This window comes from Podarcis pityusensis, assembly GCF_964106645.2.
Source record: "Podarcis pityusensis genome assembly, chromosome: 8".
NCBI lineage: Eukaryota > Metazoa > Chordata > Lepidosauria > Squamata > Lacertidae > Podarcis > Podarcis pityusensis.
In genome coordinates, this window is record NC_138033.1 from 54,541,593 (window position 1) to 54,567,534 (window position 25,942).

General features: G+C 45.3%; 1 protein-coding gene and 1 long non-coding RNA gene across 3 annotated transcripts in view; one reads left to right on the forward strand and one right to left on the reverse strand.

Annotated features, from left to right (window-relative positions):
- The window catches only part of CDH13 (cadherin 13), a 680,788-nt gene that overhangs the window by 287,038 nt on the left and 367,808 nt on the right, over positions 1-25,942 (forward strand). For both annotated transcript variants that reach the window (XM_081016580.1, XM_081016581.1), the window contains exon 3: positions 1,833-2,041. In XM_081016580.1, coding sequence (XP_080872706.1) covers positions 1,833-2,041 — 209 coding nt within the window. The remainder of the gene's footprint in view (positions 1-1,832; positions 2,042-25,942) is intronic.
- LOC308483060 overlaps positions 1-25,942 on the reverse strand; it is a 41,468-nt gene that overhangs the window by 14,035 nt on the left and 1,491 nt on the right. The window contains exon 3 of the long non-coding RNA XR_013989574.1: positions 24,937-25,061. This is a non-coding gene — a long non-coding RNA (uncharacterized lncRNA). The remainder of the gene's footprint in view (positions 1-24,936; positions 25,062-25,942) is intronic.

Here is a 25,942-nt window from a genome sequence, read left to right on the forward strand (position 1 = left end):
ATCAAACAAACAGAATTGGTTCTTAATATGAAACAAAATTATTACCCAGCACTGTGTTGTTAGCCTTAAGGATTTTAGATGCCCAGGCCAAGCCCGGGATGATTACTATATCATTATTAACTGAAAACATTTTGTTCTTGCCTGCTGTTTCTCACATTATAAACCTGGGGTAACTGCTCCCAAAGTAGATGCTTATATTTCAAGTTTGTTTAACTCTGCTTCTGATTATATTTTGGTGAATAAATTTCACTCTGGACAAATACTAGAAAATAGTTCACTTCTTTGGACTTCACTATGTGAAAGATACCTATTATTTTTGTCCTAGAGTGTCAAGAGGGCTCATTTGGGAATCCTGTAAACCATTAGGGTGACCACCTATGCATCACTCAAAGAGAAGACAAACAAGGGCATAAATTTGCATACATTTTGCATATGCTAATAGATGCAACTTGAGAGAAAAAATTATAATTTAAATATAAATACTGAGCCTACTCATTCTACCATTTAGGTGCCAACTGTTGATGGGTAATTTCAAGGCTCCTATACTCAATTCTTAGGATCCTTTATCTTTAAACTGGACTTGCACTCGACCACCCTTCAAATATAGGACTTTTTCAGATAGCAAATTGTCCTCTGTAAAGTCTGAAATGTACCCACCCTATATAAGATTGCCCCATCTTGCCAAAAGGATATTGTAGTCCTGGAAAAAAGGTATAGAACCAATCATCCTGCAAAGAAAAGTGAATGACATCTGGGTTGTTTTTTTCATTTAGGAAAATAAAGGTGGCTATAGGTAGTGGTGAGCATGAGGATAGAAGTTTATCAAATGATGTGTATAATGTGGCATGTATAGCAATGCAGGAATTGATATTGTTTAGCAAAACGAGTGCTGTTGGGGAACTTGCTTCTCACTGAAATTAGGGAGCAAGGTGGAAATTAGAAGAAATCTGTGTGGATAAACTTGACATTGAGATTTTCAGAAAATTCTACCCTTTTGTTCAAAGAGTTCTTTGGATTGTGAAAAAAGTCCACAGTCACTTTGACTCCCACAGCCATCCTGCATGAACTATCATGAAGCTGTTAAGACCTAGCTACCCTGGTGCTCAGAACTTAAGCCCTCACTGTCATAGCCCTTTTGACAGATAAACATAAACTTTGTGAATTCAGATTGTATTTCAGTGCCAAAAGTTCCCTCAAAATTTGGCCCTGTCATCCTGTTTTGCCCTGTCGTCCTGTCGTCAATTTAGCCCTGTCGTCCTGTCATCCATTTTGTTCACTGACAGGAGGTACAAGAAACCAACCAAGTATGATATACCCATTAGGTCACTGCAGTGCATTAAAAAGCCTCTGCGTCAAGAATGCTGCTACGAAGTAACCTGGAGCAGGGCTTTTAAGTGTGGCTGCCCCTTTTCTGTGGAATAGTTGTCCTGTTGAGATAGCTGTGCTTCCCAGAAACAAATGAAGTCATTTTGGTTCTAACAAGCTTTCCCTGCAAACAGTTCTCTGCCAGGGTGATATTCTGCAGGGGTCCTGCTTGAGAGTTCCCACAGGCCACTGTGAGAACAGAATGTTGGACTGAAGGAGCCTTTTGCAGATCCAGCAGGATCTCCTTATATCCTTATGTTCCTATTGTTTTAAATTTATCTGCTTTTAGTTTTTGTGTAGTTTTGAACTGTGTCTTTGCTGTTTTATTACATTCTGTATATAGCCTTGAGATATGTGTGGAAGGATTAATAATAATAATAATAATAATAATAATAATAATAATAGATATTTAATGGACACTTATGCTCTTGTTTCTATCTCTTTCCCCCCTTTTTGCCTCTCTCTAGTGGTATTTGATGATTGTCAAGGAAATCACAAATTGAACTTTGAAGTTTCAAACCCAGGCTTCAAGGTGGAACCAAATGGGGTTTTAGTTGCACTGAGAAATTTATCGGACACTGGCAGAGCCTTATTCATTCATGCCCGGTCAGCTCAGGCTGAAGATACAGCAGAAGTATTGCTCGTCGACAGAAAAGAGAAACAAGGTTCTTTAAAGGTAAGACTAAAACAAATGTAAATCAAAAGTTTTCCTGCCGCTAGGGCAGATTACTCGGGACTAGCAGTTAAATGGGGATGTCCTTTAGCCATTTTAACAGAGAATAGTCACTTCAGCTTGATGTTATTTTCCAAAGACTATTAATAATATTTTATGCTCTGCATTGTGAAAGAACATTTGAAAGGAAAACAGTATAGTTCATATTGCTAGATCACATGCATTTTTCTGAACTACGTAGTCATGAATCTTGTCAAAGGCATCAATCCAGGTCCACACTCCATACTTAACTACTCCAAAGCGGTCTGACTGAATGCATTGAGATAGCCCCAGCGGGTATGTCATTTGGGAATATTCCATGCTTGTGTTGCTTCCAGTTGATCCCTTTCAGGACAGACAAAAGGAACTACTTCTTCGAAAAATATATACTCAAGCCATGCCATTTGCTTCCTTGAGATGCTGTGATAGTCATTGAGCTAGATGGCTTTTAAAAAAGAAAAAAGAAATAGACAATCCCTGGCTACTAGTCATGATGGCTATAGAGGCCTTGTTGCTTGTTGCTGGGGAACAAGAGTAGGGAAGGGTCATTGTCATCATGTCTTGCTGCTCTTTCCAGAGGCAGCTGGTTGCCCATGTCAGGAAACAGGGTTCTGGAATAGATCAACCTTTGGTCTGATCCAGCCGGGCTCTTCTTATGTCCTTTCATATCCAACTCCTTTCATATTTTGCAATTTCACTCTAAATCCAGCCTTGGCATACAATGAAGGAGGCGGCAGAGAATCGAGGTCCTTTTGCAAACTGATCGAAATGTTTACAGCACATGCAACCACATAACAAAGGAATATCTGAGATAGCCTTCATTTCTGCACCATGGCATTTAGCAAAGAGGCAGTCACGACAATGACTTACAAGACAATTACGCCAGCTACCTTTTTTTACAGACCTATAATTTAGGATGACAAAGAAGCCATAATGAGGAGGTTATAAAGGATGACTGATCCATTGTCTCTCTCCACTATTTAGCTCATCAGGCAGGCAGCAGTTTCATCACTGTAATGGTTCTAGGGGTTGCTCGTGCGTAAGCCAGTGCAAACACCTGGCTGGATTGCCTGAGTGAACCTTTTCTGTCCGGACAGCCACTCACCCGTGGCTGTCTCAATCGCTGGCAGAATCCGTCAGTGGGCGTTTCTTAAACTTCTTCCAGCAAAGAAGCTCTTTGATGCCTAGTCTCCTCCTACTCTCTCTGCGCGAAAGCCTTCTGCGCAAGGAGGGCGTAGGCAGCGGAGGACCTCTACTCTCCCCGCTGGTCCCTGGCAAGGAGTCATGGGACCGCCTCGCCGCTTCCCCCATCTGCCCCCCTTCTCCACTGGTGCTACACTGATTCTCTTCCCCAGAGGATGGGCTGCCTCTCCCAATCCCGGGACGCTCTCCGGAATCCCTCTGGATTTTGCTCTCTCCCTCCGGCACTGATGGCAGTTCCCTGACATCCACCTCCTCAGGACCCCCACCCCACCCCTGGCGCAATTTTCCGGTACAACCTCCTCTCTCTCCTCTGTCGACGATGCGGGGAATCCCCTGAAGGAACTGTCATCATCTTCTGAGGATTCAAAACCAGCCTCCCATCCACTCGGACTTCTCCCCGCTGGTTGAACCTCCCAGTCTGATCCTTCTCCCTCGGACACCTCCCCTCCCTCCTCTTCGGAGGCAGGGAAACCCACAAAGTACCCTTTGTCATCTGTGGGTCCAAATTGTTCCTCCCAGAATCTAGCTAATGGTTTGGGTTTCTCCGGGAACAAACCGTGGAATTCTTCCACCGGATACCTGTCAGTGATTGATTCAGCCGGGATCCAAGTGTTTTCAGACCTAGGTTCCCCCTCCCAGGCTACCAAGTACTCTACCTGGCGACCTCGCCACCTTGAATCGAGTATTTCTGTGGCTTCGTTACAGTGTTCCCTCTCCTCTACCCGTGGGTGGGTGGTAACCCCTCCCTCCCGTCCCGGGAATTCCCGCCCCTCCCTGTAAGGTGAAAGTAGGGACCTATGGAACACCGGATGTATCTTCATGCTGTCAGGCAACTTGAGTTTAAATGCCACGGGGTTAACCTGCTGCATTACCTCAAACGGCTCCAGCCACCTAGGCTGCAACTTCTTGCACCCTTGGGATGACAACCACACCCGGTCTCCCACCCGTATGGCCTCCCCCTCCCGACGGTGCCTGTCTGCCTGCCTCTTGTAGACTTCCTTGGCCCGCTCCAAGTTCAGCCTGAGTTGCTGGTGTAAGGCCTCCATTTCCTCCACAAATTGCTCAGCCGCAGGTACACTCCATCCTTCCTCTCCCCACCCCGGGAAGGCCCTAGGGTGACACCCGTAATTGGCCATGAAAGTGCTCATTCCCGTGGACACGTGTTCAGCGTTATTGTACGCAAATTCAGCCAAAGCTAATTTCTCTACCCAATCGTTCTGCCTCTTGCTGACATAGCAGCGCAGGTACTGCTGGAGTATGCCGTTAGCTCTTTCGGCTTGTCCGTTGGTTTCTGGATGCCTCGCTGTCGAGAAGCTCACCTCGACCTGTAGCAAGCTCATGAGTCTCCGCCAGAACCAGGAAGTAAATTGTTTCCCGCGATCTGAGATTACCCTCAATGGATCCCCATGCAGTCTGAAAATGTGATCCACAAACAGCCTGGCTGTCTCCTCTGCCGTTGCTGCATGTGAGCAAGCTACGAAATGGCACATTTTAGTCAGTAGATCGACCACTACCATGACCGTTGTCTTTCCCCTTGACTTGGGCAGATCTGTCATAAAATCAATGGACACCACCTCCCAGGGCCTTTCCGGTGTAGGCAAGGGTTCCAGTAGCCCCGCGGGGGCAGCCCTTTCCCCCTTTGCCCTCTGGCATCAGTCGCACCCTCGTACATATTCTCTTACGTCTTCCCTCACCTTTGGCCACCAGAACTGCCTGGTGACAAGTAGCATGGTCTTATGCTGTCCAAAGTGCCCAGCTGTTGGGTTGTCATGGAGTTGTCTAAGTATCTCCCCCCTCAAAGTCTCCCCAGGTACATACAGCGCCCCCTTATAGTACAGTAGTCCTTCCTTTTCCTCAAACCCTCCATTGACTTCCTTCCCGTCCCTGAGTTCCCTGATTTTTGTCTGAGCAAACTCATCGTCTCTGGGGCTCCCTGCCAGTTCTCGTTTCCCAACCAACGCTCCCCCACCCACCCACCGGTCCTCGGGGAACACGTGCCTGGTCTCTGGTGGCCCCTCTCCTTCCATGTACTCCGGTTTCCGAGAGAGAGCATCTGCCCTTACGTTTTCCTCTCCCGGCACGTATCGGATCTCGAAGAAAAACTTGACGAACTCCTGAGACCACCTTATCTGCCTCTGGTTGAGCACCCGCGTAGTCCGCCAATATTCCAAGTTCTTGTGGTCAGTTTGGACCTGGATCTTGTGCCGCACCCCTATCAATAGATGTCTCCATTGCCGAAATGCCGTATAGATCACAAGCAGTTCTCGGTCATACACCGTGTAGTTTTGCTCCGACTTGCTCAGCTTCCTAGAGAAAAAGGCACACGGCATCCAGTTCTGCTTGGCCCCGGAATGCAAAAGGACCACTCCGATCACACGGTCAGACGCGTCCGTCTCCAGTCTCATGGGCTTCTCCGGATCCACGTGCAGGAGCTGCTCTTCCGAGGCGAACGCCTTCTTCAGTTTTTCAAAGGATTGCTGCACATCCTTTGTCCACGCGAACTGCTTTTTGCTACTAAGACAATCCGTTATGGGCGCTGTCAAGTGAGCAAAGTTCTTTATGAACTTCCTGTAGAAGTTGCTGAAGCCTAGGAACCTCTGCACATCCTTTCTGTTTTTGGGGGCCTTCAATTCCAGCACTGCCTTCACCTTGCCCGGATCCATGGCTAGTCCTTTGTCTGACAACCTGTACCCCAGGAACTCGACCTCCCTGGCGTGGAATTGGCATTTTTCCAGTTTGACCCACAACTGATGCTTCTTCAATCTCTGTAGCACCTCCCTGACGTCTCTGACGTGTTGCTTTTCGTTGTCCGAATAGATTAAGACATCATCCAGAAAGGCTGCGCAATTCTTGTACAGCAGGGGCCCCAACACATGGTGCATGAATGCTTGAAAGCAGGCGGACCCCGATTGTAATCCAAATGGTATGACTAAGTACTCAAAAGCCCCCAGGGGGGTGAACATGGTCGTTTTCCATTCGTCCCCCTCCCTTATCCTAATCAGATTGTATGCTCCCCTGAGGTCCAGCTTGGTAAAAATCTTCCCCTGCCTCACACGTGTCAAAATATCGTCAATCCTGGGCATTGGGAAAGTCACGGGTTCTGACACCAGGTTTAGGGCCCTGTAATCCATGGCTAATCTGGGCTGATTAGTCTCTTTTTTGTCCACAAAGAACACTGGACTGCCTCCCACCGCCTTTGATTCCCTTATGAAACCCCTCTTCAGGTTCTTGTCAATAAACTGCCGCAACTCCTGCATCTCCCGGTCGGACATGGCATACAGCTTACCCACTGGTAACTGAGCCCCTGGAAGCAGGTTGATTTGGCAGTCAAATGGCCTGTGGGGGGGCAGCCTGTCTGCCTCCCTCTCGCTGAAGACCTCCTTCAAATCCGCATATTGTGCTGGCACCTCCCTCTTTTGCTCCAGGGTCACCCCAGCCACCCTGGCCACAGTCCTTCTTGGTTCTTTCCCTCCCAGACAGTGTTCTAAGCAGTAAACTGACCCAAAGGTGACCAACCGCTGATGCCATGACACCACCAGGTCATGTATTGCCAGCCAGCTCATTCCCAGTATTATCGGGGGTCCTGCCAGCGTGGCCACGTGAAAGGCAATGGTCTCCGTGTGTCTGGAGACCCTCATTCGCATTGGCGGTGTCTGGTGTGTCACTTCCCCTCCCAGGAGTTCCCTGCCATCGATGGTGTTCACCTGCAAGGGAAAATCTAGTGGCAACAGGTGGAGCTGGTGCTCCAGAGTGAAGTCTCTGCTGAAGAAATTACATGAGCTGCCAGAATCTAGCAGCCCCTCCACTTTGACGGGGTGCCCATTTGGGAGTTCTAGCACCACCTCTATGGCTATAGCTGCTTTGGGGGGGTCAGGCTGGGGCACTTCTATTGGTTGCTGGCCTGGCTGCTGCCCCTGCTGGTTGGCAGCCAGGCGTTGTCGTTTCCCTGCACCTGCTCTTCCTCCCCCTTATCGTCATGGCCTGCAGCCCCCATCATGCCTTGCCAGGCTTTTCGTTGAGGGCAGAACTTTGCAAAATGTCCCGGCCTCTGACAGAGGTCAGGCTCCCCTGCTTGCACCCCATCAGCTCCCTCCGTGTCACGCTTTGCTCAATCTCACTGGAGAACATCGCGTCCATCGCGAGGTAGAATTTCTTAAGATCTTTCAAAGCGTCATTCCCCGATGCCATCAAGGGCCTGGTCCATTGGCGCGCCCCATCCTGCAGATGTCCAATAATGTAAGCCACCCTCTCTCCATCATCCGCAAAGTCTTTTTTCTGCAATTCCAAAGCGTACTGAATTTCCTTCCGGAAGGCATTGTAGTCTTGGGGTGTTCCACCAAACTTGTGTACCAGCCCCGGCGCCTTCCTCCCTATCGGGGTGGCTCTAACCTGTGCATCCTGAGCCCATCTCTCCTTCAGCCGCGCAGACAGGGTAGCGACATGCGCCTCCAGGTCTCGGTTCCTCTCGACCAGACCTCGCACCATGGCTTCTTGCTCTGTCTCTCCGGCCGGCCCCGTTTGGCTCATCGTGCTGCCTCTCCGGTGCTGCGCACAAGCAACGTCAGGGACTGACGGATTGCTGTAATGGTTCTAGGGGTTGCTCGTGCATAAGCCAGTGCAAACACCTGGCTGGATTGCCTGAGTGAACCTTTTCTGTCCGGACAGCCACTCACCCGTGGCTGTCTCAATCGCTGGCAGAATCCGTCAGTGGGCGTTTCTTAAACTTCTTCCAGCAAAGAAGCTCTTTGACGCCTAGTCTCCTCCTACTCTCTCTGCGTGGAAGCCTTCTGCGCAAGGAGGGCGTAGGCAGCGGAGGACCTCTACTCTCCCCGCTAGTCCCTGGCAAGGAGTCATGGGACCGCCTCGCCGCTTCCCCCATCTGCCCCCCTTCTCCACTGGTGCTACACTGATTCTCTTCCCCAGAGGATGGGCTGCCTCTCCCAATCCCGGGACGCTCTCCGGAATCCCTCTGGATTTTGCTCTCTCCCTCCGGCACTGATGGCAGTTCCCTGACATCCACCTCCTCAGGACCCCCACCCCACCCCTGGCGCAATTTTCCGGTACAACCTCCTCTCTCTCCTCTGTCGACGATGCGGGGAATCCCCTGAAGGAACTGTCATCATCTTCTGAGGATTCAAAACCAGCCTCCGTTTAAGAGAAATGTTGGCTGGGAAGAGAAGGCTAAGGCAACTTTTCAAATTATTTTCTCTGCCCAATGTGTTTTGATCTCAGCTTTGATCTGTAGAGTGTCTCGTGCAGATTGTGTGGGCAGATGTGTGTTTTCTCTTTTGTTATGTGTGAACCTCCTTTGAGGCTATACAGGGGTTGGAATGAATGGATCACTCTTTCCAGTGCATGGCAGTTTCACATGTTCTGTTTCCCACATTAATAAGAAGTGCCATGTTTGATCAGGCCAATGGCCCATCTAGCCTAGCATCCTGTTCTTACAGTGGCCCAACAGATGCTTGTGGGGAAACCCACAAGCCACACCTGAGTCCAAGGACACTCTTATCTCCTGCGGTTTCTATTAACTGGTATACAAAAGCCTACTGCCTCTGGCCATGTTATATGCAGTGGTATATCCCCATTGGGACTGGTGGGACGGAAAGCAGAGAGCTCAACAGTAGATGAAGCTACAGCCAATGAGAGAGGCAGTGCCAAATATTTATAGTTTTGTCCTCATCCTCCTCCCTGCTGAAAACTGAGACTAAGGAGGAGGAGGAAGCTTACAGGCAGTTCCACCTCCAGGAATGAATGTAAGAAAGATGGCAGGCAGGTGGGGGCTGGCTGAAGGGAAACTGAGGCTGGTGAGGCAGTACCCCATTTACTCTAATGGCCCAGTTTTATGTGTCTATCTGGAGATTCATATTTAAGTACATATAAAACCATTGCCATAATATTGTTTTCAGTTATCTGCATAGAGTATGTCTCCATTTGACATCTAAGGCCCTCTTATCTATTAAGGTATAGTGGGTGGGCTCAAGGAACAGGGTCTTTTCAGTTGTGGTGCCAATGCACTCAAAGGTTCTCCTCAGAGAGGCCTTTATGGCTATTTCCCGACTTAAAAAGGGGGCCTTTGAGTGAGGCCAAACCAATGTAGGGGTTTGTAGTTGGGTTTTTGGGGGTGTTTGTTTGTTTTTGTTTTGCTGCTACTGAGTTTGCTGCTAAGTTTGCTATCTGCTCTAACTGCTGATTTCTTATTGCTACTCTTTTTATTATTGCTGATGCTGTCACTATTGCTATTGTTGGTGCTTTTATTGTATTGCAAGCATTATGATTAATTTTGCTTTCTATGATTCACTGATTTGAGTTTTCTAGTGGAAGACAAATGATGTCTAGGCATCAGGCAAAAATGTTTCTCTATAACCAGGCCCTTGCACCGATTAAACAATCTATGGTCTTTTAAGGAAAGTACAGTGGTGCCCCACAAGACGAATGCCTCGCAAGACGAAAAACTCGCTAGACGAAAGAGTTTTCCGTTTTTTGAGTCGTTCCGCAAGACGAAGCCCTATGGGCTTGCTTCGCAAGACGAAACGTCTTGCGAGTTCTTGCGAGTTTGTTTCCTTTTTCTTAAAGCCGCTAAGCCGCTAAGCCGTTAATAGCCGCTAAGCCGCTAATAGCCGCTAAGCCGCTAAGCCGCTAATAGCCATGCTTCGCAAGACGAAAAAACCGCAAGACGAAGACACTCGCGGAACGGATTAATTTCGTCTTGCGAGGCACCACTATATGGCAGAAATCCTGCACCCTACCCATGAGAATTTGACCCAAATGTTATCTCCCATGTGATCATTTTCAAATGCAATTCATTTTCTCATTAACTGATGGAGATTGGTTTGCAGGGGGGACATGACAGAAAAAATTCCCCTAATTTTAAGACAGATGTCTCCACTTGCTGGCACTCTAGCTTGTACATCTAGGCTAAAAGCTTTGCCAGACACACATTCTCGATATGGTCTGTTCCCAGCCTCTCAAACTTCAATCCGGTGTGATTTTACAAGAAGCTTGGCTGCTTTTATTTATGCTTTGTAGCCAGAACATGTCAGCCGGCAAACAGTGCCACGTCTCCATCTGTGGGCAAGATGAATCTTGGCTAAGAATAGCTCTGCTTGGAACCGTAGCTTGTTAGTAAAATTGTGTAGGGTTAAGAATAGGCATATGCTGCTTTGCTGCTTAGCGTTTCAATCTGCAGATGCAGTGGAATCTCATTTAACGAGAGCGTAAGTACACTTTAAAACCTTTCCCCACTGACTGTGACTCTTGCTCCTCTTTGGAATGCTGTAGCTGACACCTGTGAAATCCTGTTGTTAAATTGCCCTATTTGCGGGAAACCTGACATATCTGGGAATGACTGATGGCTCAACGGTCTCTTAATACGTGGGCTGCCATTTGGGGGAAACTTTGCTCTGGAGAACAACACATCAAATGATCCTGAGGCACATGATGCAGGTTTTTTTGGTTGAAGCTAAGTGGACTTGATCCTGACAATTGTTTGCATGGCAGATAATTTGGAAACCATGGACACAATTGGGTGCAGAGTTAAGCACATGAGCAGTGCAATTCCATCTTTAAATTTGCAGTGTGTGAATCTACTACAGATCAGCCACTACTGATGTAATGTGCTTTATGTGGGTCTTGTATCAGATCTGGATCCGGAACTGTTATATTGCCATGGTAAATATAATGCTTGACTCTTGAGCATCTTGGCAGACTGTAAAAGTGGTGTGCAGTGGCCAGACCACTCACAGGAGTATATGGCTGTCATCAAGCTACCCCTCTGCTGAGAGTTGTTCACAGGTTGCCAGTTAACGCCCAGCCAGGTTGTAGGTTCTTGTGTTAATTCTCAAGGCCCTAAATAACTGGCCCCAAAGAACCTCAAGGACCACCTAGTTCCTTATGCTCCACCTAGATCACTGAGATCCTCTGATGGAGCACTTCTGCTGGTTTTCCACACCCCTAAGATTTGGTTGGCCTTTCCTAGGGACTCAGCCTTTAGTGTAGCTGGCCCAGCCCTGTGTAACTCTCTGCCAGTAGGTATCATCCCTGTTTTACCCCAACAGCAACCATGCTTGAGAGAGAGAGAGAGACTTCATAACTGATCTAACTATAGGAATGAAGCAGGGCTTGTCCCCCCTCGTAGGGGATTGCCATTCCATCAGAACAGAGGAGAGAAGGGAAGCAGGGCTGTCCCATCTGAGTGACCATCTGCCTTGGTCTCTCCTGAACTGACTCCTAGAGGCCAGCTACCTGAACTGTTTCCATCTCAGCTGCTTATTAAACTGTAACTTTAATGAACTGGTGCCAGACCTTCCTCCCCCCCCCCATCCTTCTTCCCTCTTCCTCACTTTTTCCTTGTGTGCCATGTCTTGTAAGATTGTAAGCCTGAGGTCAGGGACTATTTTACTGTTGATCTTTACAAGCTGCTCCAGAAGCCTTTTACGTTAAAAAGTGGGGCAAATCTTGTTTAAATATATACATGAAACCAATTCAGATCCAGGTCTTACAAATCACAGCCCAAACAACAACTGCAAACTTCTAACCAATACACCACACTCTCATGATTTCCACTCTGCATACAACAAATGTAAACTTCGCAATAATCAAACCTCGTAATAAATCAAACCTCAACACACAATTTGCTTTTATTCCATTTAGCCTTCGTGCTTTTGTATAATGTTTTCCCTTATGAAGCAGTCCAAACGCTGAGCTCTGTAATTTATTGGGGCAGTGGAGACACAGCACCCTAGCATGGGGTTTTTCTCATCAGCATAGCTTTACCATATTTGGCTCTCACTGAGCTCCACTTTGAAAGCTCCAGTTTGTTCTGAGTCACAACCTTGGGCGAATAAATCATCACCTCTAAGCAAGGAGGGAAATATGTTTAATCAACAATTAGGCTTATGCAGCTTGAGAGCTACCTCAGTTGCATCTAGAAAGCTGAAACGTATCCCTCTGTCAATATATAATTGGGGCAACGTTGCTTAGTGTTTTTTGAACAGTGAGAGAATACAGCAGGGATACAGAACTCTTTTCAACCTGAGGGCCACACTTCTTTCTGGACAGCCTTCCAGCGGCTGCATGCTAGGGGTGAACGGAGCAATAGATATATTTTTTTACCTGTGTACAGTAGACTGGCAGCAACACATTGGATGGGATTAATCATTGACATTAATGAACAATGTAAGACTAGTGTTGAATACCACAATACTCCTCTCTGACCTCCATCTAGGTAAGCAAGAGTTGTTTTCAGAATTCACAGTCATTTTCCAGCCAGGCAAATGTGAAAGGTGGGGCTGGTGAGGGGTGGGGTCTAAAGGGAGTACTAAGGGCTCAGCTGAAGCAAACAGAAATTTGGGTTTTCTCTGAATTGACAATTGTTCCGATTTAGCACAAAAGAGCAGGTTTTCCCTGAGAAAGGAGAAGGGCAAGGGGGGAAATTCTCAGAGCCATGCTTTCTAGGCAAGGGACAAGTGGCAGTATTGACAAGTCCGCAGTGTCCTTAGGAACATAGGAAGCTGCTTTATACTGAGACAATCCATTGATTGGTCCATCCAGTGCAGCATTGTTGACACAAACTGTGCCATGGCTCACCGATAGAGCATCTGTCTTGCATACAGCAGGTCCCTGGTTCAATCCTCAGATAGGAATGGAAAATACCCCTCTTTGATATGCTGTAAAGCTGCTGCCAGTCATTATGGGCAGCATTGAGCTAGATCAGGCATAGGCTAATTCCAGCCCTCCAGATGTTTGGGACTACAATTCCCATCATCCATGACCACTGGTCCTGTTATCTAGAGATGATGGGAGTTGTAGTCCCAAACATCTGGAGGGCCGGAGTTTGCCTGTGCCTGAGCTAGATGAACCAATGGTCTGATTCAGTAGGAAGAAGCTTCTAATATTCCCATGACTGGCAGCACCTCTACAGTCCTCTGCAGCCCTAATCTGGAGATGCTGGGGACTGCATGAAAAGCAGCCACTTTGCCCTGGGCATGCACCTGGCAACCCCATAACTGTTGCATGTCCACATTCACAATGATACCACTTATGGGAAGCTTGGCTCAACTTATTTGCATCTTTTGCCCAACAGGGCTGTATTTATAGGAACATGTTTTTTTGATTGATTAGTCCCTCATACGTTCCTGTAATCTTTTGGTGATGGACATGCTTTCTGCCAGTTCTACGTGCTCCTTGTCAAGGGGTCAAGATTAATAGCTCCTTTCTTCTCCATCCTGAGTGCTTTGAGAAAAGACTTAATTGCAACACTTACACCAACTCATAATCATCTTGAAATGCGTTTTTCAATTAATAAACCAATCTTCAAATGCAGTGAACACACTGTGTGATGAATAATACTTGATAACAACAAACCGAGCTAGAATCTAATCTATATCTATATCTATATCTATATCTATATCTATATCTATATCTATATCTATATCTATATCTATATCTATATCTGAATGAGAGAGATCTATATATATTGGTGCATTTTGCAGGACAATGAAATGAGAATAGCTTGATTCTTAGTGAAGACTTGCCAATAACAGTGAATGGAGCACTGATCCACCAACCTCAGTCTGCCCCCAGCTAGCATGCATGCCTTTTTACTTACAAATAGTCAGGGGATGGCTCTGCCTATTATTGTCTCTGGTTCCACCTACTGTTGATCTCCCTGGCTTCTGCCCTACCTGTCCCAGTGGGCACCGGCCACCACCGTTGACTTTTGATGTGCCCCCCCACTCCATTTCAACTAGCACCTCTGCTTTCTAAGGCAGCTTTGTGCTTCAAATTAGCAACACTCTAGCACACCAATCCCAACCTGGCACCCTCCCAAGGTAATTTGACACCAATTCCCATCACCCCCGACCATGGGTCATGATGACAGGTTGATGAGAATTCAAGTTATGCAGCATAGAATCACACCATAGGATCATTTCATGGGATCACATCTGGACGACACCTGGCTGAGAGAGCTGTTCTAACAAACAGTTTTGTCATCCTTTGATACCTATAAGCAGGAGTCATTGGGAACTGCTGAAAGGCCAACAGGGAAAACACAAGAGGAAAATCTCTTCCAAATGCCTTAGCTTTCTTTATGTGGGGTGATTTTGGTGCCTGTAGATGTGTGTGCATGTTTGTGCACATGCTTTCAAAAGAGCCACACACCCAGGAGAACCTTTTATCATCTTTAATAAGTATGATCAAGACACATGTGGGTGGAATTACGCTGTCCATTTTTGGTTAATTATAGATTCTGGTAGATTACACTGCTGGTGGAAGCTTGCATCAGGGATAGGGAATCTGTGGCCCTCACTCCAGATGTTGTCAGCCAGCTCCTCTCGGGTATGGGTAATACAGCCAATGGTCAGGCATGATGGGAGCTTTAGTCCAGCAACTTCTAAATAGCGGGCAACAGATTTCCCTTCCCATCTTACGGGGGGGGGGGGGGAGGGAATCCAGCATAAAAAGTCTCCTAGATGCAAAACTGAAACAAAACTTGGGAGGTTATTAGGCTGGAAACTTTTGTCCCTCTGGCATGGTATATCTGTGTGAAAGAAAGAAAGAAAGAAAGAAAGAAAGAAAGAAAGAAAGATGACACATCCACCCCTCCTTTTATTTTGTTTTTTTACCTGCTTTCAATGACTTGTAATCCAAATTGTTCTGCAGAATATGTGCCCATTCCCTTTCAAAACTAGGCTTGAACATTTTTGTGGGGAATAAACAGCAGTAGTTGATGCAAAATAAAAAATGCTGCCAATATGAGATTTTTCAAAACCTATTTAAAACAACAACCTCTGACCAGCCAAGTTTTAAAATATTGGAGAACCAAACTTGGCCATTTAGACGGTCACCTACATAATTTGGTTCCAGCGTTTGCAAAACAGCAACTAATGGAGTCCCAGCACTCTCTTGATTCTCAGGTCATGACACAACTAGGCACCAATCAGTCATGCATTGTATGACAAGCCCTATTAAATATTCAGCTGTTCTCCGTGGTGATTAGCAACCATTGTTTAAAATGCTTCTGCTACACTGAAGTAAAACATCCAAGCTCAGTTTGATTGGTGATGCAAACACACAATCCTTTTTAAGCACCTTGGAGAACTGTATCATGCTAGGATCTGATGGTATGAATCCAAAAGAAGGCAAAATACACAACAGACAAAATCTGTGAATTTATTTTTGAGAGAGAGAAAATTAATTTTTGCCAAGTTATTTTCTTCAGCAACTGCAAGCACAGAATCCAAGGCTTATTAAGAATGAACCATAATGTTTAGTAGGAGAAAATATTTGATTATATTTCTATGCTGCTTTTCATTCAAATGAATTCCAAAGTGGCTTACAAACAATAAATAAGAATAGCATGATAGAGCATCACAGAACATCAAAACTATATCACATATCATATAGAATAATTAACAAATCATCAGTGAAGCAATTACAATCTATAAAACAGTTGACAAAGCAGGAACTAAAAATAAGCTAAACATCACAATTAAAAGCAAATGTCATGTTATATGGTTAACAAATCAATACAGCATTTATAAGCTATAAAACAATATTAACAACATTAACAAAATAGCAGCCAAAAATAAACTAAGCAACTATGGAGGTGGTGGAAATGTGGGAAATCATTCAAAATTTCTGCCAAATTCTGCTGGCAGCACATTCTAGAATTGTTGGGTCCATTCACTGAACTGTAGAGGAAAAATCATGTTTATCATCTATTTATTTTATGAAATCAGAATTTATAGAAGTGGCTGAACTCTGAAACAGGCTATGACAGGGTCAAGATTGCTGCACAAGACCTGTAGTCTAGGTCAGTGGTAGATGGTGAGATGGTTCACTAAGCAAAACTGCTAGCTGCCTTGGGGAAAGAGCCCTGTAGCTCAGTGGTATAGCATCTGGTTTGCATGCAGAAGGTCTTAGGTTCAACCTCTGACATCTCCTGGTATGGTTTGCAAAAGCACTTATCTGAAACCCTGGAGAGCCACTACCAGTTAATGTGGTGCTGAGCTAGATGGACCAATGGTCCAACTCAATTTAAGGCAGCTTCCTCCTTTTTTTATGTGTGGCGGTAGAACATGGGAGGAACCCTCTCAACCATTGCCTTTCCTAATCTGATGGTGGTGTAGGTGGGGAGGGATATAAAAAGCAGAACTGTGCAAGCAGACAGTTATTATTTGAATGGTTGTCTCTGCTGACGTCAGTGACCTGAATCCAATTCCCAGAATGGTTTAACAACCCATCCCTCTTTCCAGTGAACTTTGAGAAGATGGGGCTTAAAAAACAAATAAACACTTGAGCTTTCTTCTTCACCTGCTATTCAACTTGCTTGGTCAGGTTTTGGTTTCTGGATCACAGCTGTGTTCAGCTATAACCCCCAAGGCATAACCGCAGTAATGTGGGAAGCTCTGAGCCACTCAGGAGCCCCTGGGTGGTGGAATCTGTGAGTTCTCCAACTGTTTTATGCCATATCAAGCTGCCACAGGGGGTGGGATAGGATCTGACAGCTATGTTCCACATAAAGCGATATGCAGCATGGGGGAAGAATGGAGGGGGAGAGAAGATTTCTGAGGTGAATCAGCAACAGTATTTGTTTCTCATTCGTATAAAAGTTGCAGAAAATAGCTCTCAGACATGTGCCAGGACTTTCTTGAGGTCAAATCTAGCTGGGAGCTTCATGGGGGTGAATAGGAAAGAAAGTTCAGAGTAATATAAGCAGTGTAAACAGTATGTACAGCCATCCAAGAAGGTTTGCTGGAGTAATTGACATGACCTAAGGTGACTTCCTCTCTGTCTCTTTTTCTTCCATCTACAACACAATGTGACAGTATTTTTTCTCCACCAACAATATTTATCTCTGTGTTGCTGCTGTGTGTGCATGTTACTTGCTGCATGCATGTGTGTGGATGTGTGCATCTGGGGTAGTTAATAATGTGCCCTTCAAATGTTCTGAGCCCTAGCCAGCATGGCCTATGTTAATAAGAACATAAGAAGTTTGTGCTAGTTCAGGGCAGTTTCCCATCTAGGCTAGCATCCTGTTCTCACAGTGGCCAACTAGTGGTAAACCACAAGCAGGACCCAAGCACAATATCACACTCCCTTCCTGCAATTTCCAGCAGCTGATAATCAGAAGCATCACTGCCTCTGACTGTGGAGCCACCACTACAGAGGCATTGTGGCTAGTGACCATTGATAGCTTTCTCCCCCATGAATTTATCCAGTCTTCTTTTAAAGCCACCCAAGTTGGTTGCCATCAGTGCATCATATTGTAGTGAGTTCCATGGTTTAACCATGTGGTCTGAGATGATAGGAATTGTAGTTTGGTTGGCACCAAGTTGGCTGCTATTACTATTTATTAAATTTGTATACCACCCATCACCCACAGATCTCAGGGTAGTCCACAACATAAAAATGCAAGATAAATAGCACAAAACGCATAACAAAAACAAACCAATAATCTCCCCTCCCCTCCCACAAACTCATTTAAAAGGGTATTGGATGTTAATCAGCCAAAGGCCTGGTTTAGGATACTGGGGACATGCTATGTGGTTGGAATCAATATGGCCAATGTCTGTCTAGCTACCTCCATGTGTGACTGCTGTTGTATGTTTGTGGAACATGTGCTGTGTGGAGTGGAGTCCAAATTAGCTCCCTGCTGAGACTGGTGATGTGCAAACGCTCCTTAGCTGAATTTGGAAATGGCTCAAGAGCTACATTCACTTTTGGAGAGCTATTAGAAGAAGGAAAAACAATTCATTTCCCGCATTGGAGTTCAAAAAAGACATGTAATAAGGACTGGTGTCAGGAGTCACCACCCTCTGGCACAGGTATAGGCCCTCCATATGTTTTGGGACTACAACCCCCATCATCCCTAGCTAACAGGACCAGTGGTCAGGGATGATGGGAATTGTAGTCTCAAACATCTGGATGGCTGAGTTTGCCTGTGCCTGCCCTGGCACTTGCTAAGGCCTATGCAATAGTTGCCAATCTCTAGCTCAGCAATTCCATTTACCTTTGGAGAGCTCTCAGAACAATCTAATTCCATCCCCTCTAGACAGAGATGTGATCAGGGCTGGTGTTGAGGTCAGCAGTGTCAGACATGATAGGTCAGCATCATCAGGCTCCACCCTGTTGGGATGTCCTGCATGCTTCCAGCCAAAGAATGCATACAACAGATAATTATTACTTTATTGTCAAAGCAAGCACTTACGGTAGCTCCTACAGGGCTCCCAATACACGGGCACACATATTCTAGTGCCTGGGCAACTGTTCCCAGGTTGGTGCCCTACGGAGAAGGTGTGGCAGCATGGGAGGCCACACTCCTCCACCAACTTATGTACCCTCCTCTGATGGGTTGCGCTCATGCAACTGGAAATTTCTCTGCGGAAGTCATCACTGCTCTTCCCACTTCAAGCTTCTCCTGGTTCTAGGAGACACCAGGGCAGGGAATGGAGGCATCTCCCAATCCTGCCCTGATGAGCCTTTTCCTCCTCCTCTGTTGTAGCCTGTGCCCCCTTCCATCCCTGATAGCTCCAACCCCTCCTCTTGCCCAGGCTCCTGCCTCTGAGGTGGCACAGAACCCCCCCCCCCAAAACACTGACTCCCTCTCCTAGTCTGCACCTCCCTTGCCTGCAGCACACTTTTGCCAGAGCCCTGCCAGTTCCTGACATGGGGCCTACCACCAATCACTAAAGCCTCCTTGACATGGTCCTCCATGCTGATGTTATCTGCTCATCTGTCTTCACCCAGCGACCAAACAATGACAGGGGGAGCAGCAGCTGCCTTTGCTCTCCTTGAACTTGGCCCTTTTGGGAGCAGGTGTGGATTGGGTCCAGTGAGGAAGGCAACTGAATAGGCAACAGCAACAGTGGCAAAGAGGAGGAGGAGACTTTATTCAAGGAGGGGGATCCACTGGAAACACGGCTAACTAAAAAAAGATGAAACAACAACCCTGGAACTTGCACGGTGCATAATGTTCTTATACTATATTAGATTGTTTATAATTTCATCTATTGCTTTTCTGAATTACTGCTTACACAGAGCTAGACAAGTGACTGAAAGGAAGGATTTGTAAGACCCACTGGTCTCTGGGGCCTTAGAAATCCTCTTTTGGACAGTGGGTCTTTGTTTAGCTCCACGGAAACACTAATTAGTGTCCAATATTATGACTAAAAATGGATTTAAGTTTTAATCATGTGCAGGAACTCGTTTGTTTTTATTCCAGACTGCAAAGGAGCTTTTGGGACTGTCATGTTTCAGTGGTTGTTTTGTCTTGCCATGTTCAAGACAGATATTTTGCTTAATATCATTGGGCCTTTCTGGTTACAACTGCAGCAAGCAGGAAAGTGAAAAAAGAACAGCAATAGGCAGCCCAGGAAGATCACATAGGAAAAATGGCATCTGTTCCTAGGTACCATTTGGTTGCTTTTGCAAAGAGCTATTTAAAATAATAATAATCATACAGTGGATGTTAATTAGGATTGGCAAATCTGTTAATTCTGGATCCTCTCTGTTTCTTATTTTTCCAGTCTTCAGTTCTTTACATTTCTACGTCAGTTTGTGATGTTTTTCACTTTAAGTCCTCATGAAAGTTTATCAGCAAATTTTCCCTAATATACCATTCAATAATTAATTTAACTTGCTAGATTTTTATTTATTTCTTCTTCTTTTTTACAAAAAGTAACTCCAAATGACCTACAACAATACCCGTGTTATTTGTTTAATATGCACATTTTCACAAAGCATTTTCCCCTAATATAATGCATTTTTTTCTTTTTTCTTTTCACATGTGTGTGTGTGTATATATATATCTCACAATAGTTGGATGTAAGACTGCATTGCAAAATTCAGAGAAGTGCATATTTTGAAGGATGGCTCTGTTTCCAATTATGTATTAGTTCAGAAAGTGTGAGTTGTGTGAGTTTAGCTTTAAATGCAGAGGGAATAGAATTTATCCCCCATCCCTCGGATGCTATAGAGATGCATGGTGTAAGCATTGCTGAGAAAGAACCTGGTGAATTTGACTAAACTCAATGAAAGACTGTTAACATTGGCTTGCACATTCCTGGCAGTTGCAAGTTAGACTTCTAAAGTTTTGCTGTCAATGTTAAATCATCAAGAAAGATTACTCCAGGTAACTCTTCCACAGCTCCCATCAATAATGCCTGGTCGAGCTCCGTCCTTTAGAGACTTAAAATTTACAGTGAGCCTAACATGCTTTTGTGGCCACATAATTATTTTTATTATGCTCTGTCGCGGTGTTGGCTGCCAAAAGAGGTTGTCCTAAAATCCCAATGTGACAAAAATCAATTTTCAGATGCAAATTAGGGTGCCATAGGTGACATTTTTCATACCCAATAAATTGCTTGTCTGTGGCTTTGAACTAATGGCCACATAAACAAGAGAGATTGGTGGTGAGGCGTTGCATTATAATATCTACCTATGTGACTTGTGCTACACCAAACTACAAAGGACCTCACAAGGGTTGCTGTATTCTTTCCTACATTCTCCCTCTAAATTTAGCCTGCATGTGAATTGAATCATCTCTCCTGTCCCTCCAGAACAGCCTAACACAACGTTGGCTAGATGCTGTTGGACTTCAACCATCATCATCTCCAGCCATCATGGCCATTGGTCAAGGACAATGGCAGCAGTAGTCCAACAACATTCCCCCAAATTTGGGAAGGTTGCTTTGGGCAGGGTTGGAGGAAAACTCAGGTTGAATGCAGCCTTCCATGCTTTGATATATGCCCCTCCTCCTTAGCCACACCCACCCTCCGGAGACCACGTCCTTCACTGGCCTGGATTCATACCCTCCTAGAGTGTTTTTACCTGGCTGGAATGTGTCTTTGTACTCTGGTAATGCTCCTTGCTTTAATGGAATGAGCACTGAAGTGTGTGTGGGGGGGACTAGCCTACTGTACAAAGGCAAATTGCACATTTTTCACTCCACACATCATTAGAATTCAAATACTATGATCCAACTCACTGCTATGTTCGCTTGCGTTTGGTCCAGAAGTTGCAGGTAACACAGAATGCAGCAGCCTGGCTTTTGATGGAGCATCCCATGAACCACTGCTTAATGACCTGAACTGGGTGCACACAGCCAACTTCAATGCCTTATTGTCAAATCTGACCCTCCTGACCTCCCACACCTTGCACGTCTTTGCTTTAACTCTGATAATGCCTCCTGCTTGTCTGAATGAAGGATAGAGAGGTGTGTGTAGAAACCAGCCCACTGTACATAAGTAAAATTCACGTTAATTCCTCCACCTACATTTGCCTCTGGCCCTGTCCATGACTGGCATGTGCTCCTAGATGGCTGCCCTTCTGGAACTGCAATCTGGGGGGAAAACGTTTCCTCACCTTTGCTACAGAGCCTTGCTTAGCCCTGATCCTCAGTCTTTCTTTCCCTGTTAACTGCCGTACTCTCAGTGACACCCTCTGTCTGGCACAATTTTTTGCTTCTTTGTTCAATGCCGCTCTTCGTGCCTCTCACTGGAAAGCTGTCTTCAAAGAAAAAAGAAACTTGTCTTTGTTACATTCCAGGAGATTTCACTGAGAAAAGCCTGAAAAGGTACGCCGTGACAAGATATCATTTGAAGCCCCCTTGAGGATGGCTGATGTGATGAGCCAGCTTGGTCTGAGTAACTTTTGATTCAAATGTGTAATATAGAGAACAGAAGTGGCAGTATGAAGGAGGGCTTGGTGATGGTGTTTCTTTGGAATCCAATATTTTTGGAGGCCTGCCTCGGATATAAAGATCTAAATGCCTTTGAAACTCAGAAGGGGGTGGAAAAAAGCGAAGGGAAAGCAGAGTGTCTGAATTTTTAAAACAGAATCTCTTTTATTACATCCATCTGTTAGGAGATGAACCAGAAATACTGGATGCTGCAAAGTAACTTCAGTCTTTACTGTATTCATTATCTGCCCACGAGTGACAGGACTACTTCTCCTCCTCTTTGCCACCATGCACACTCCTGGTTTAAACCTCTTTCTAATTAAGAGGCCATAATAAGCACAAAGGGATAACTCTTGATTAGTTATCACAGCTGTGTTTCCCTGAATTGCAAACACAACAGCTTGGATACTAGGCTACAGGGGAAACGTCTGCTTTTGTTGAGCCACAACAACATAACTCATCTTCTTGTGGGTGAAACACACTCTACAGCACGTGCACCAAAAGAACTGAGTCCAATCTGGGTGGGATGCTACAGCTACCTATGATTTTGTCTTAAAACAAGAGCAGCAATAGCAAAACAGAATCAAAATTCTAAATAATCTCATTTAAATAAAGAGGGAGAAAGCTGGGTGTTCAGCTATTGTTGGAACAAAGGAAGCTGACTTATGCTGAGTCAGACCAATGCGTCATCTAGCGTAGTATTGCCTACACTGAGTGACAGCAACTCTCCAGGATTTCAGAGAAGTTTGTCTCCCAACCCTACCTGGAGGTACTGGAGATTGAATCTGGGCTGCAAGGCAGATGCTCTACCACTGATATATGGGGCTTCCCCTTGTAGATATCCATCCTGGGCTATTTACTTCTCTGAGTTTTACCGGTTGCTGCTTTGAAATGGGGATTGGGAGGAGTGAGGCCAATTTCCCTTTCAGGTGTTTGGGAAATTCCATCCAATGCTCCCGCCATTCTTCAATGTAAAGCAGATGTAGAGGTGGAGAAGGACATAGAAAAGGTACAACAACAAGGAAAAAGGTGCTGTCCCACCATCTATTGCTTGCATACTCCCTTCTTGACCTCTCCAATCATTTCTTACTTGGAGAAGGGAAAAGGTACTAGAGATGGAGCACACGATAGTAAGAATAGTTTCTCATTGGCCAACAAACCACCAATGACTGACGAGCTAGTAATTGATGAATGAGCACCTGGGTGGGGGGGGACAAATGTCAGTTGTGGCTACATCAACAGACATGACTTTCATCTCTGAGTAGCAGCCTGCAGTTGAGCCATGCACAAGGCAGAGCTTCCTACATGCACATGTTTCCATCTGGGCAAGCTAGAGACAGGAATCATTACTGTTTGCTGGCCAGGCAGAGAAACGGGAGCAGGGCCAGTGAAAGGTGTGACCTGAGAAGGAGGAAGTGTGGCCTGGGGAGAGTCTGGATTCCGGAGGGCCACATTTACTCTCTAGGTCTGAGGTTTACAATCTCAGGAGCAATATGAAGAAGGTGGCTGCTATGAGTTGAGAGCAGTCACTGCAACAAATATTTTTATGGGCAAATGGTTCCAGGCAATGCCAAGTGAATCAAGTGATACATATGATTTTCTAGTGTACACTCGCCCTATATGGCAGAGAGAGCACCATTGTTAAAAAGGAAGGAAGGAAGGAAGGAAGGAAGGAAGGAAGGAAGGAAGGAAGGAAGGATTCAAAGACTGCAACTCCCAACTTCCCTGCTGGTTGGGACTGATGAGAGTTATAGTCCAAAACAGCTAACAGTTATTATGATCAACAGACCTGAAAGAAGAGCAAAAAGAAAATCATATAAAGCAACATAATCTTAAGTACAGAGGAAAATACAAAAGAAAATGTGTATATAGTATGCATATACACAAGAGAGCAAATGGTCTAAGTTGCCCCCTGCAGCTTTGCATGGTTAATTATCCCCTTGTTCTCACTGTCACTGATAAAATTTGGCCGCTACTGATCACACCTAATGTATCCTCCTAGTTTGAAAACATAAGAAAAGTCAGAAAAACAAATCTGTCCATCCATCTAGCCAGTCTTCCTATCTGATCTGCTCACTGGGTTGCCTAATTTGAATTCTGCCCTATTCAATTATGAATGTTTCTGCTGCCAACATCAACCATTTTTAATTGTGAGGGGGTCTTTGATGCATGCTTTCCTTTCTTGAAACATCCTGAACAGTTGTCTGGTTCCAAACCATCCAGTGTCTGCCTTTTAAGCAGATGAAATACAAACCAACAACTCTTGTTATCTTGGCTTTTCCACTGCAATAATGAAGGTATCACAGACTCATAAAAGCAAACCATTTCATGTTTTGCTTATGCCACTCCAATGGGCGAGTTGCATGGGATGGTCCAGCTTTTCCTCTTTCCCACAGCAGCTCCTTGATGAAGACCAGCGGACAGAATTTTAGGCTGTGAACCAATGTGTACTCCACCCTGTTCTCTTGGCAAGAGGTGTAGAGATGGAAAATATGGAGAGTGATGTTCCCTTTCCTTTAAAGGGCATGGCAAAACATTCCCCAAGCCAGCTGTGCAGTCCAGCAATCTGGATGCCCGAATAACCTCTGGCTCATTTGTTGGAAATATTTTGCAAATAGCTATGTGGCAAGCACTCAGGCTGAGAAACATAGAGTTATGCAGTCCAAGATCTCTCTCTCCATCTGCAAATCAATTGTTTATATGCTCAGTTTACTTGTGATTATATTTGGAAAGGTTCAAAGTTGAAAGCAACTTTACAAATTGTGCATGTTTCCTAGACCACAGTTCCGACAGAGGGACCAGTATCAGTTGCACGATACATTTTAACTCATAGTTACTCAAATGTTTGTGCACTTTTGGCTCCGTCTAGACTAACTTTTTCCCCTGAGCCTATCATTGCCCAGGTAGCTCTCTCTTCAGCAAGCAAAATGTGCAGATTCCTCTCATGTACATGCATGCTGTTCACACCTACCTGTGTAAAGCAGGGGTCACCATGGTGGTGCCCTCCCGATGCTGGATTACAGGTCTCATCTGGCATGGTCAGTGTTTGGGGATGTTGTGAGCTGTAGTCATCTGGAGAGTTCCACCTTGTCTATCCTGGGTGTAAAAAATATATGTATTATGGTGCTAAACTTGTCTTACACTGGCATTAGAAGAATAGAGTATCTCTGACCTCTTTCTAGGCCTAGCCAGCCAGAGAAGACAGTGGAAGGGGTAGATACAGTTGCTATCACCAGGAGCTTCCATAGATTCCTTTGTCCATGATGCTGGCATGGAAGCTTTGGTGACTACAATGCTAAATCTCTGTGATTGGAATGAATGTGCCCATCTGCCGCAGGTCTTTATACACACAGTGGTCCATTGGTTTAGCTTGGCCAATAGATAGCTGGATAATGATAGGCATGCTCAGTATGGAAAGTGTCACATGAACATCATTATTGTTCCTCTTATGTTTCTGAAATGTATATATCAGTTGGGGCTGTCATAATACATTTCTCAGTGGAGCACTGCTCATGGTGCTATGCTGGGAGAACCTAGTTTATTTGCTACCAATGCATGGTTATGTGGTACATTATAGTGGTACATAGTAGCTTGTACTTCAAAGGTTTCAGAAGAAGTCACATGCCCCACCCAGGCAACCTCCATCCAGGCAGAGCTTAGATTTGCAGCCAGACTGTAGCCTGTGCTGTCAGAACAAACTAGGCCAAATCCATTATCTTGCTTACCTTCACAAATCCTTAAAAGCAGCCAGTCTCTGAGCCCATCTGCAGCTCCTTGGGCTTCCTCTGAATGGAAGAACCTATAATCTTAAACTGTATTCAGATTCCCATTTACTGTGCCCTCCCTGAATTTCCAGGGCTGGGCTTTTAATCCATTTTCTCACACCATTATCCTAAATGGATATGTATCGTATATTTTGTGCTAAGGTAGCACTGTCTGTGATGTGTCCTTTCTCACAGCAGCTTCACGCCACTTGC